This window comes from Malus sylvestris, chromosome 7 (genome assembly GCF_916048215.2).
Source record: "Malus sylvestris chromosome 7, drMalSylv7.2, whole genome shotgun sequence".
In the NCBI taxonomy this organism is placed as follows: domain Eukaryota; kingdom Viridiplantae; phylum Streptophyta; class Magnoliopsida; order Rosales; family Rosaceae; genus Malus; species Malus sylvestris.
The window spans coordinates 5316754-5330234 of record NC_062266.1 but is presented as its reverse complement, the minus strand read 5'-3'; the positions used below and the strand labels follow the sequence as shown (position 1 = coordinate 5330234).

At 37.8% G+C, this 13481-nt stretch overlaps 2 protein-coding genes across 2 annotated transcripts; one reads left to right on the top strand and one right to left on the bottom strand.

Annotated features, from left to right (window-relative positions):
* The first annotated feature begins 4605 nt into the window (after window positions 1–4605).
* On the top strand, window positions 4606–8935 carry LOC126630001 (probable inactive leucine-rich repeat receptor-like protein kinase At3g03770). Its single transcript, XM_050300177.1, has 7 exons — window positions 4606–6212; window positions 6277–6407; window positions 6639–6885; window positions 7331–7536; window positions 7625–7674; window positions 8255–8366; window positions 8523–8935. Exons 1-7 carry the CDS (start codon window positions 4841–4843, stop codon window positions 8772–8774), a joined length of 2370 nt encoding a protein of 789 aa, XP_050156134.1. The 5' UTR covers window positions 4606–4840; the 3' UTR covers window positions 8775–8935.
* A 500-nt stretch (window positions 8936–9435) lies between these two features.
* LOC126630002 (cyclic dof factor 3-like) lies at window positions 9436–11990 on the bottom strand. Its single transcript, XM_050300179.1, has 2 exons — window positions 11791–11990; window positions 9436–11156 (listed from the first exon to the last, which is right to left on the bottom strand). Exons 1-2 carry the CDS (start codon window positions 11899–11901, stop codon window positions 9840–9842), a joined length of 1428 nt encoding a protein of 475 aa, XP_050156136.1. The 5' UTR covers window positions 11902–11990; the 3' UTR covers window positions 9436–9839.
* Between the last annotated feature and the right edge of the window lie 1491 nt (window positions 11991–13481).

Genomic DNA, 13481 nt, shown 5'->3' with positions numbered 1-13481 from the left:
GTTTCAACAGTACATCAAGGTGTATATTATGCTAGTTTCAATGTATGCGATCACAAAATTCATTAAAATGATTGCGACATTGGAAATCTCTTGCTGCTTCAAGTATTATTCTAGTTTTAATACAATGATCAATCATTACTAACGAATATTAATGATGAGCGTTGTAGCTCAAGTAGTCAAGAGCACGTAGTCTTCCATCTGGGGTCCTTTGTTCCCCTCACCCCCCCCCCTTTTCTCCAGCCATAATGTGTTTTTAACGTCTTATTTTCTCTTCAAGAGGTTCGAGTCACAAAATTAAATTTGAACATTTTCATTCTATTTATTTTGCCATTTACAAAAATAAAATAAACATTTGGTTTAATAAATTAGAGGACATCACATATGGTATAATAAAATAAACATTTGGTATTCATTTATGTACTTTCACGAACACGTCACATTTGGCTTTTTAATGGACTTACTGTAGGCATGTATTTAGAGGGCTGAAGGTGATGGAGTGCTAGATATACAGATTACTGGAGGCAAAAGATACAGTACATAAACTTGGACGTTTTATACTGATTGTTGTGAGTCTTGGTTTAAAACTCTAGTGAATGAGATTTTGTTTATGCAGGTGGTTGAGTTAAGCAAGGGAAACCTACAAAACTTGTTTGGAAAGAGATGGCTGCTCTGTACTATATGTTCAAACAGCTCTGCTTTTATTCTTTTCTTGTGTTACAGAAATAAAACATTCTTTTGGGGTTTTGTCTTGGAATATTTCCACGGCTAAACTGGATTAATGGTTCCCGTAGTGATAGGGGTAATCAAAAGATAGCCCTTGTGGTGAAGTCCGTGATGAAAAAATTCATATTTTTTTTACTTGAATCCTAACAGACTTCTTCACGAGGGTTTAAATTCGAATTTTTTCACCACGGAAGCTATTTTCCGATTACCCTATTACCACGAGACTATTAATCCAATTTAGCCTATTTCCAAATTTCTGTTTTGCCTTTGAAGACAAAGCATGTGTTAAAAGTGTAAGTGGGTGTATGTATTGATTCAATCACTAGGGACAGAATAAGCTTCATAATTTTTGGCATCAATCATTCTTTAGATTTAGCTGCACCCACTGTAATTATAAATAAATCGTGCACTGAATATTTGATAGGATCACCCGTGACTGTAAGATGTGAGGTTGTCTGGATAACAATCAAAAAAGTTTGTTTGTTTGCATTTGGCCACGAGAATAACCACTTTTAACGTCGATTTGCTATCTAGAAAATGACTGATTTGAACTATATATCGACATTAGGTACTAAATTTTTTCAGTAGTTTTCGCATTTCCATTTTCCTTACGTGCTCTCATTTTGTTTGTTTTGGTCTGTTGAATCTCTCTTTATTTCATTCAATCAACAAACTAGTTGGAAAAAATTGCATAAGCGGAGAAAATGTGAACGTGAAAATCACTTATTCTTTTTCTTATAACCCTTGCGTTATTGTTATTATTATTATTATTATTATAGCATGAAACCTCTTGCTGAAAATTTACTCGAAGATTAATTTTGGTGGATCTGTTGTTATGATTCAAAATTCTCTGGCTCCCCATTGTTGTTGAGACTCCTAATATTGGTGAGAATATGATTTCCCTTAAAGCACTTGCTCCATGTGATCCCCTAAAGTTTGTAAAGACGGGTTTTTGACATAGGAGACTCCAAACTCGTTATTGACAATGATTTTTCTTGTAAAATTTATTTTTTTAAAAGCCACTTAATAATAATTCAGTTATATTTTTCTTTGCTTGTAACTAGACGGTTTTAGGTATGAGCTTATTTGATAGGAACTCACGCTTCAACTTTTACTCAGTGTACAGTAAATAGTCTATGACTGATTAACAACCATTACAACGCAACCCATTCATCTTTCAACCCTTATTTATGGTAACTAATACAACTAATTAAGCAAACAAACCCAACAACTCAACTAATCTGGTACAATCAACTGACATGTGTCCAATCAACATGATGCCATTTGGCATCATATCACTCTTAGGTTGGAGGTCTTGGACTATGTATTGCTTTTTCTGTTTAATTATAGTTAAGAGTAATGCTAGGGAGACTAAATTAGTTACTTCTAACATTCAAATATGAGATTCCTTTTCACTTGTAAGTGAGATGTCATAAGTTCAATTCTCACCAAAAATGAATTTGAATTACATTATCGCTAGCCCATTGTGAGGCTTAAGTTCAAACAAAATTGCTATGCCAATTTTAAATTTACAGATATCTACACTAAGACTAAGAAGGTGGAAGAGTGGAGGGGGGGGTTAAGCCTCACATTATGCTAGCAATAATGTAGTTCAAATTTGCCTTTGGCGATAATCGAACCTAAGATTTCTTACTTACAAGTAAAAAAAAATATTACTAGATTGTAGTACTAAATGACATGTGTGGTTTTTATGTAGTATATAAAAATAAAAGGTTTATTCTCCGAGATAAAATTATAACATCTTTTCTCATTTTGCTTATCTTTTTCTCCATTTATCTTTTTTCTTTCATTTGTGCTGTTTTAGAGTTGATAAATGGTGTATTTAGGAGAGCAGAATGAGAATTCCGTGAACGACAGAGACATAGAAGTCAGAAGTTGAGAGCCCACTGCAATGCACATGTGTCACTTTCTGCCCGATCCTCAAACGGTGTTCACCCCACAACAAATAGGACCTGGCTTCTTTGCCCTCCCAGCTCTCATACATTCTCATCTCCTTCTATTTGTACAGTCATGCTTAAGTCATGTCAATATTTTATATTACTATTACTTTTTATTTTATTATCCTTATAAAAAAATTAATATAAAATATTAACGTGATTTAATCATGACAGTACAAAATAAGAGAGGATAAAAATGTATGAGAACTGGAAAGGCAGAGAAGCCGCAACAAATAATACTTCAAAAAGTGCATCCTATGTGAAATTAATAATATAAAAAAAAAGTGAACATCTCTCTCTCATTCATTGCTTAACAAGTTACTTCGAAAATACTTGGTCTGCTATTTATTTATTTATTTTTTAAAATTTGAGGAACTATTAGAGATGACAAATATGTGGATGTCCTTGGTAGTTCAGTCCACCAAGTAATCCGAATTTTAAACAATTTTCATCGTTAGGTTCAATTTTCATCATTTGATTTTGTAAATACAATTTTCGTCAATGATTTTTTGAACTACTCAGTACTCCTAAACTATTAAAGATAAAAATTGGACAATTAAGCGAAACCTAATTTTTCTCTCTAGCTTTTGTTTTGTTTAATATGTAAGAAAATTGAAAATTAATGATGAAGGAAAAAGGGTCTTGCTGTAATGCTACATCTCAAGTTGTTTAATTTTAGCAATTTTTTCACCAACAAGATCCTCTTCGGATTCCTTTGGTGAAGATTCTGAAAATCCGTAAATCATATTCATTCATTATATATTGTGAAGTCAGTTTTTATCAGGTATTGTTTGTATTTAATTTTAAATAAAAATATTTAAAATAATTTATAACTGCACAATAAATAAATACAATTCACGAATTTTTAGAATCTTTACAAAAGAATCTGGATAATTCGGATTCATTTTTTTTGCATATACTCAATTTTACATACGACTTGTAGTAAACTTGTAATGATTAGAAGACAAAAAACTCAACCACAACAGTCCAAAGTGTCCTTTTGGTAATGGAATGATGTGTCAGCTTGTGATGTGAAAAAAACAAATGCAGATCTGATACTTATCTGATCTAATTTATTATTTGCACTTGTCTTCGGTACACGCTTACACAGAGGATTTATAGTATAATCTCTTTTGCTTTGGGACAAGGGTTGTCTACCCTACTTTCAGTGTCATTCTGTTTTGTGTGATCACGCTTAAGCCACATCAACATTTTATATTATTTTTATATAGATATAATAAGATAAAAATGAATAGTAATATAAAATGTTAACATGACTTAACAGGTATCATACAAACAAGAGGACATGAAAAAAAAACCGAAAATGGAGGGCAGACAATCCTTGTCCTTTGCTTTGACCCTTGCCTCGTGGGTCACAACTTTTATTATTGGTATCGAGAATACGAAAAATAAATAATTAAGATTAAAAATTTATAAAAATTAAATTTAATGATTAAAACATTGAGTGCTAAATATTATTGAAGTCATAGTCCACTACTTTTAGTTTCTTTTAATGAAATTGGTGATGTTTAAAAAGAGTTTCACAACTTCCTTGCACCATAACAAATTTTACGATTACTTTTTGTAATTTTAATAGGTTTTTAGTTGTTAGATTTAAATTTTACAAATGTTCAAATTTTAACTAATTATTTTCATATCACTCAATACAATATTATTGAAAAGAATTGATACTGTGAACAAGTTTTTCAAAATTATTATTTATTATTTTTGAACAAACGATATTATGTGGTTCAGATTCATTTTTTAAGAGAATCAAATTTAAAATCTCTCATTTACAAGTAAAGAAGAATATCATTAGACCGTAATACTAAATGACGAATTATCATTATTGATCTACTCGTAGCCAATATGATGAAGATTCCATGCAGGGCTTTGATTAATTGCTTAGCAAACAAGATTTAGCTAAATTGGTTCAAGTGGAGGTTTCAAGTACATGCAAACGTTCTCGTTTCTGTACTCAAGTTTGAATAGCTGGCTCACAAAGTAGTTAAGATTATATTATAATCTGAATAGTAAGAAAAGACCAAGTTAGTTCGATGCAACTTAACATGTGATCTTATTTGCTAGCAAATCCGGCCAGAGACTGAGTTGAAGAAGGAAGATCTCACTCAACTGCTCAGTTGTTGTAAACTGTAACAATGGCGAACTCACATCTTCTTCTTCTTCTTCTGTTGACATTTTCCCTCCTCTCCGTCCACCACTCAGCTGCTACTCAGTCAGAGTCCGAGAGCCTTCTGAAAATCCAGCAGCTGCTCAACCACCCACCACCTCTAACCCGAATCAATTCCACTGACAGACACTCTCTGTGCAGCATTGAACCAACTCCTTTCCTCACTATTTCTTGCCACCAAGGCAACGTCACCCAGCTCCACATTTCTGGCGGCGGAGATGGAGCCGCCTTCCCTCCGCTGCCGCTGGACTTCTCAACCCACTCTCTGTTCTCCGCTCTCGCCGCCGCCTTCCCAACCCTCAAAGTCCTCTCTCTCGTTTCACTCCGACTCTGGGGGCCACTCCCTCCCTCCATCGCCCGTTTATCTTCCCTCGAGATTCTCAACCTCAACTCCAACTACCTCAGCGGCGCCATACCTTCCCATATTTCGTCTCTCGTCAACCTCCAGACTCTCATCCTCGACCGCAACAACTTCACCGGCCAACTCCCGCCGTCGCTGGGTTCGCTTCCGTCGTTGGCCGTTCTCAGTTTGAACCACAATCTCCTCAACGGCCCTCTCCCGAGTTCTCTGGCCTCTCTGCAATCCCTCAGAGTCCTCTCTCTCTCCCACAACTTCCTGTCCGGCGAAGTTCCCGACCTCACAGCCCTCACAAACATGCAACTTCTTGATTTGGAAGCCAACTATTTTGGGCCTCATTTTCCAAGCTTGCCTTCCAAGAACAAGCTGGTAACCCTCGTGCTCCGAAACAACACGTTTCGCGTCGGAATCCAAACCGGATTCCAAGGCGGTTTTCAGCTCCAGAAGCTTGACATTTCACTCAATGAATTCGTGGGGCCTTTTTCGCCGTCGTGGCTGTCGCTGCCATCCATCAATTATCTTGACGTCGCCGGAAATAAATTCACCGGCGTGCTCTCCAAGAACATGTCTTGCAATGTTGAGCTTGCTTTTGTGAATTTGTCATCAAATCTTTTGGCAGGGGACTTGCCCACTTGCCTCAAAAACCGGGGTTCGAAGAACAACAGGGCTGTTGTTCTGTATTCCGGGAATTGTTTGACGAATGTAGATCAGCAGCAGCCTTCTAACTTGTGCCACAATGAAGCTCTGGCTGTGGACTTACCGCCTTCTGGTGACGGAAAAATCAAGAGGCGTCATGATAATAAACAAGTCGTTGCATCAAGTGCCGTGGGAGGAATTGTGGGTGCTGCTGCAGTTGTTGTTCTGGCTTTCATGGCTGTTAAGAGGTTATTGTACAGCGAACAGCCTGTTAAAAGTCCCCCAACAAGGTTGATTAGAGATTCAGCTTCACCAGTCAACACAGCCAAGCTACTCTCGGATGCAAGTAAGTTCGAAATTTCTGTCCTTTTAGTTGTCGGTATGAGAAATTGAGAGTCCTTTATTTGCAGAATATATATCGGAAACAATGAAGCTGGGAGCTAGCCTTCCTGCTTATCGAACGTTTGCTTTGGAGGAGCTCAAGGAAGCTACCAACGACTTCGATGATTCAACATTACTTGGCGAAGGTGCACATGGACAGGTATTCAACATGATTTCGTGACATCGATACGATGTTCTCTCAATTTGCAATTTGCAATAGTTCATTGGAAGTCTACGATTGAACTGCACTAATACAAAAGCCTTCGAATTGTACAATCTCTTTCTTGTAGTTAATTGTCCTGGCGATAATGATATGAATATTTCTTAGTCTGTATGATCTAGTTAAATGCAAATTTCTCAGCCTAAAATTTGTGTTTTTCCGTAACAATAGCGCCAGATGTATAGAGGGAAGCTCCCCGACGGAACACTTGTTGCTATCAGAGGCTTGAAAATTAGAAAGAGGCAGGCTACACAGGTCTATACACACCTCCTTGAGCTGGTTTCGAAACTGAGACATAGCCATTTGGTTAGCGCTCTTGGACATTGCTTGGAGTACAATCCTGATGATTCGGGCGTCAGTAGAATATTTCTTGTATTCGAGTTTGTTCCAAATGGAACGCTAAGAGGCTTCATCTCTGGTAAAGTTACTTTTCATGTACTTATCCTGCTAACCATGATTAATGGTTGCATTTTCAGTTAACAGCATTTTCCATGAAGGTATAAAGAACGCGCGCTTACTCTGAATCATTCTTCTTCTACTCGTAGAAAGTGCTTTCAGAATCAGATGATATCCCGTACGCTACATAATTCTTGTGAAACCAAGAAAAAGAAAGATTAAAGTACTCTGTAGCATCAAATGCATGAAATTCCGAACGACATGTTATCATTATCTTTCATATCTTTTAGCAGAACGTTTCTAGGTGAAACCTATTAAATTGCTCAACATTGCACGCATATATGTGGCAATGGAGAGTCTTCCATTATGCTTCACTTATTTCTTCGTCTTCTTTGATTACTTCTCTTGGTAACATCTTTACATTTGGAGAAATTGGATACTCACATGTAACACTTGTTTGGCTGAAGGACCTCCAGCACGAAAATTTACTTGGGCGCAGAGAATAGTAGCTGCAATCGGAGTTGCAAAGGGCGTTCAGTTTCTGCATACAGGGATTGTTCCTGGTGTAAAATCAAATAATCTCAAGATAACAAATGTCTTATTGGATCACGATCTTCACGTGAAAATAAGCAGTTATAACCTACCTCTTTTAGCTGAAAACAACAGGGGAACGGTAAGGCCTACAAAAATTACAGCTTTGGTGAGTTAAAATCCCCCTCGACATTGTCCTCCGGGTTAACTTTTGCTTCTTAATCCGTCAGGTGGGGACTGCAGTTTCTTCTCCTGCACCAAAAGGAAGCATTCATACTAGGTAATAGCATGTCTACTTACCAAAGTTATACAGAAATCAATATTAGCTGCACTCTATCTCTTCCAAATGAATGCCCTTTCAACTTTAAACGCGTACGAGCTTGGCCTTCCTGTTAATCATCATATAAGTGCCTGTCTGGTTCGGTTGCTGATCATCATTAGTAACGATGACACCATTCTAAACGAAGTTCCTCGTCGTTGAATCTCCCTCTAGCTTCACTGAAATGCATTAATATGGCCGCCTTTTCTAATGAATTGTTTCAGTTAGAAGCTTTTTTATTTTGTGTATTTCATCAGCATTGCTACGGGACAGAGGTTCAGGGCCGAAGGGGTAGAGGAAGACCTAGGAAAACTTTGGAAGAGACTCTAAGAAAAGACTTAGAGTACTTGGATCTAACGGAGGACATGACACAAAACCGAGCGCAATGGCGTTCTAGGATTCATATAGCCGACCCCACTTAGTGGGAAAAGGCTTTGTTGTTGTTGTTGTTGTTGTTGTATTTCATCAGCATTGCCTGACCCGGTTACCCTTTCGCACAATCACACACACGGATGATTTTGTTAATTACTGTCATTTGCAGGGTTAACCATGAGTGTAAGAACGACGTTTATGACATTGGAGTAATCTTGCTAGAAATGATTCTGGGGAGACCTATCATGTTCCGAAATGAAGTTGGTGTTTTGAAAGACCTTGTGAGTGTTTTCTTTTAAATCAAATTGTTCTTTCCTTTCACTCTCAAACTTTTTTCCAGTTTCATCGCCGACACAAGTGAAACATCGTTCTTGAACCAACAAAAATTGCTTTCTCCAGCTAAACCAGCAATTTGCTTTTGGTTGCTTCTTACGCAGGTACGAGTAAGTTTGACGATTGATGACACAGCTCGGAGGAGCATTGTGGATGCAGCAGTGCACAAGGAATGCTCAGACGAGTCGCTGAAGATAATGATGGAGATATGTGTGAGATGTCTTATGAATGATGCAGCTGATAGGCCTTCAGTTGAAGACATTCTTTGGAATCTGCAGTTTGCAGCGCAGGTTCAGGAATCAGCACGAGAAGACTGGCCGAGTAGTAGTCAAGGCTCGCCCGTTTCATCACCCTGACTCCAACTAGTCTGACTTTCATCTTCCTCCTCCTATATTTCCATCAGTTAGGGAACACTCTGTGTATTATGTAACGTACCATACCAAATGGAAAATGTATAAGCTCTATAAGGCCTTAATTTTTTTATTTTATTTCTAGTATTATGTTATTATGCCCTTCAGTTTTGGTGTGACATTTTATAAAACTCCCCCTCATACCGTCGAGATTTTTTTTAGGAAAGTGATTTTCATACATCCCCTTTAGCTTCTCACACACCATTCTTTATCTATTGGCTAACGGATTGAATAAATCAAACGTTTATATATATACATATATCCCTTTTTCAAGACTCCAACTCCGGTAGTAGGAAGGTTGTATTGTCATGTCCTGAATTTTCTGCATAATCTTACCGTTACTGGTGTGATGGAGCAGCACCAAGGGGAAGCATTGATGTCGAGTTGCAATATGAATACATGCTAATGGTGCTCGGAAAAATACATAAAGTGTGAGAGAAATCAACATACAAAATTTCTTAACAAAGAAAAATAAACAAATTAATAAAAGTTGGTATGCTGATCTCAACTGTTTCTACCAGGTGAGGAGTGAGGACCAAGGCTCACTCCTGAGTCCTCCCACCGTGGAATCATTTTGTTTCATTTGTCAGCGAGGTCACGGATCAAATTGAGATGCAAATACTAAGTTTTATGAATCAAATGTTAAGAATTTAAGGTTTGCGTAACTCAAACTAATTTGGCACCTATCTCAGCATCAAATGTTATACAAAAATGCTGGAAATTCTCTCCACTAGCTTCTGCCTTATTCCTCCTCAAACAAACTAAGCTTATATAATCTACTCATGATACACATTCCCTCCCTCCCTACTACACTGAATAACAAAGACTGGAATATCATTCTAAACTGTGTATGTCGAGCTGAATGAGAGCCTTTACACGGTCTTGTCAAAACAAAATAAACTTGGATGAATACGCATTCCCTCCATAATCTAATTTACCGAACAACAAAGATAAGGATTTTAGTAGACAAACCTCATGCATAAGCTCTGCATGTTGAACTGAAGAGATACTTTACGTGGTCTCCTGGAAGGATTGAGATCGAGAGAGAGCTGCTGGATTTGCCTGTAAAACTCGATCAGCATCTAATGTTTGGGTTTTAGTATCTGATTTCTTTCGGAAAGCTTTAAAAATACCACCTCTAACTACAAGTTCATTCTTATCCTGTTTGATACGCAAGGTAGACCATATAGAACTCTTTGCAGCCTCTTCTGGGTCATCAATTCTCAAAGTCTTGGGTACCCAAAGGCACTGTTTTGTTATTACATCTTCATGTACATTTGCATCTCTTGCATATTTTCCCAAGGTTGCCGAGCTATTGCCCAAACATCCGCTGTTGCCAGAGGAAGACAAAGGTGACAAGCTGCCAGCAGATCCAACCAGCTGAGAATTCCATTTTCTGGAGTCCCAGCTTGGCATGTAACCCCAGTACGAGGAAGGCACCAATGGGAAAGCGAAAGTGGGAGTACAAAAACCAGGAACTGTAACCATAGGCAGAGGACCTATACGAGAAGGATTAGGATTACTGCTATCAGATCCAAACATCATTATGCCCCAACTTGGAGTCTTGGCCCATTGAGGAACAGGGCAATATTGCATAGTATACGTATGACTAGAATCATTGTCATATCCTGGCAGACCACCCTGCTTCATTTCTTTTGTCAGACACGCAATGTGCTGTGAAGCAGTGGCTGATAAGGAACCATCATCGCCGTCAGCTGCAGAGCCAGTCTCAGAATTTCTCATCTGGTGTTTCTGGTTTGAGGCAGTCTCTGTAGATTCAACTAAAAGCGCATCTGAGACAGAACTTAAGCCTTCCTTCATCTCATTGACAGGCTTTGGAGAGGCTGGAAGTCCACAAGGTGAAAGATGCTGTTGGCCAACAACGTTAAGGGTGCCTCCCTGGGTGACTGGTACTGCATTCGGTTGTCCCACTACCTGATGATACTGCGAAGATGAATGCTTATTCTTGCGCCGCCTAGTACCTAGAGGAACATTTCTTATGGTTCCCCCAGCAGTCCAATATCTTTGGCAGCTCTTGCAAAAGTGTCTCGGTTGGTAAACACTGTAATTATTGAAATAGCAAAACTTTGTTTCTAAGCTTTTGCAGCGAGGGCAAGGAAGAACCTTGTCTGGCTTTCTGAGAGACTTTTCTATGCCTCTCGTATCACTATCCACGCATTGGTCTTCTCCTTGATCACAATTAACTTCACCCTCATTCTCCTGGATTAGACCTTGGCGATTGTTTTCTCTGCTATTATCCAGTTCCGAAGATGTATCTTGCGTGCAGGATTTTTCTACAGAAGGGTCCTCCATTTCTCTACACTCACCCTGAAAATTCAAAGTTTTGATTGCTTACGAGTTCCGACACTCAAGTTGCAGCAGCAGCAGCTTATAATTAATTCACAGCATGTAGAACAGGGAATTTGGCATCAAAGGTGAGCTATAAGTTCAATTTTTATCACTCGAAATAAAAAGCTAAAAACAAATGAACTGCCATTAGGAAGAAAATGAAGGTGCAGCCACAACTATACCAAGTTAGAAACTACATAAAATCCCTCACATCATCCACACATTGTCAAATTACGATTTCAAAAATAGGTAACGACGAATGACAAACAATAACAAAATGTGCTTCAATGAGCGGGGATGGGTTTCGAACTTCGAAACTCATCCAATCTCCTTTCATTTGTTATACATTATACATATCAGTGAGAAGCTGCATAAGATTGAACTGCCCCATATGTTTGTAAACTAAATCCAGTAAGATTTCGAAACATTGATTTAAAACTTCAATTACAAATATCAAGTGGAAGAACACAGCTTACTCAAATTCAAAAGATAAACGAAGCAAGTAGTTCAATGTGAATATCTACAAAATTGAAAGAGTTCCATGGAGCAGCAAAAAGGAAGAAATTAGAAAGGAAAAGAGCAGAGAGACTTAGAGAGTGGATTGGATTGGTACCGTATCTGCCACCAAACACTCTTTATCGGCGGACAAATCGTGAATCTGAAGTTGTGGGAGCGGAATAATCCTCCCGAAGAGCTTAATGGCTGGATCTCCCACTTCGGACATTGCCTTGCTTCACCTTACAGTCTTAGTCTTAGACTCGCACAAAAACTCTCCATATTAAACACCACTGAACCAAACCCACTGCCACAACCATTTTCTTAGTATTATTTTTTTTCATTAGTTTTAACGAAACATTTCTGATACTGTTAATTTTCAACGAAAAAAATCACATTTTTACCTTTCATTGGTATTATTCATTACATCTTTATTTATTCTTTTCCATTAAAACTAAATTTTTTTTGAACTTTTCGTTAGTTTTACTTTCTTTTTTTCTAAACTATAAAGTAGCTTTAGTTGAATTACCCTAGAGTTTTGCCAGTACTTAACACTCTAGTAGGTAAGCATTAAATGCAAGAGAGGACATCACACTCTTAATCACACCCGCTGGAGTAGACACCTCTACCGGGCTAACGTGCTCTTCATGCCTCATGGTATTTTCAGTAGAGTACCTACATATGGACAATTATGGTATAAAATAAGTATAAAATTAACAAATGTAGAGATAAAATGAATCTCTAATAGATTGGAAAGTGAGTTCCTAAACTATAGGGGGGCGTTTGTTACGCCGGACTATCTCAGATTGGACTAGCTTCAAGGACTAAGCTGGACTAGCTTAGACTAGACTAAGCTGGACTAACTTAGTGAAGCGTTTGGTGAAGTTTGGACTAAGAAGCTGGATAATAACAAATTCTAATATTATATTATTTAATATATAAATTATTAATATTTTATTATGATCTAGGTGACCGGAGATGACAAGGAATCTATCGGGAGTGGTTGTTGAGCATAACGAGGACGAGAGAGGATAGTCTTAGCTAGTCCCATGGTTATTAGGGGGTCTCGCTAAGACCTCTTAGTGAAGGGTTTTGTCCATGCTAGTCCCCTTTAGTCTCATTAATGTTAGTCCCAGCATGGAACAAACACAGTATTGGACTAACAGCTAGTCCAGTCTAGTCCAGTCCTACTTAGTGAGGGCAAACAAACGCCCCCTAGAGGTTTACCAGATACATAATGTATGTCCTTACATATAAGAACTGTATAGGAACAACCTTGAGTTGAACAAGACCCACAATTTTGATTGAAGCTTTTAATACTTTTAATTTTAATGTTTTTAATTAATTAAAAAAAGGCTAACATAAACAAAAAATATGTATCTTGAATGAAAAACGAGGCCATAATCTCGATTGAAGATTTTAAACTTTTAATGTTTTTAATTTTAATGATTTTAATTAAACAAAAAATGTGCACCTAATCAAATTATCCCATAAAATCATAAAAACTTCAAATTTATGGATTCTATTATAAGGACTCTCCAATTGGAGGCAACATGCTTTTAAGGACACACATATTCCTTTTACTTTAGACATTTTACTCGTCATAACTGTCACGCTCCAATCCCGACATACGTTCAGGATCGACACATGACGTCACCAAAAAAAATGTATTGCTAACATACCCCGCCTCCGGGATATGGGGCAAAGCACAACTCAAGATCCCACTACGTAATAATGTTTTCGTACACTTTATGGCTGCATCTAACCTCCTCGTTAGACTGCCTACGTACCCTTAATAAGGATCAAGCT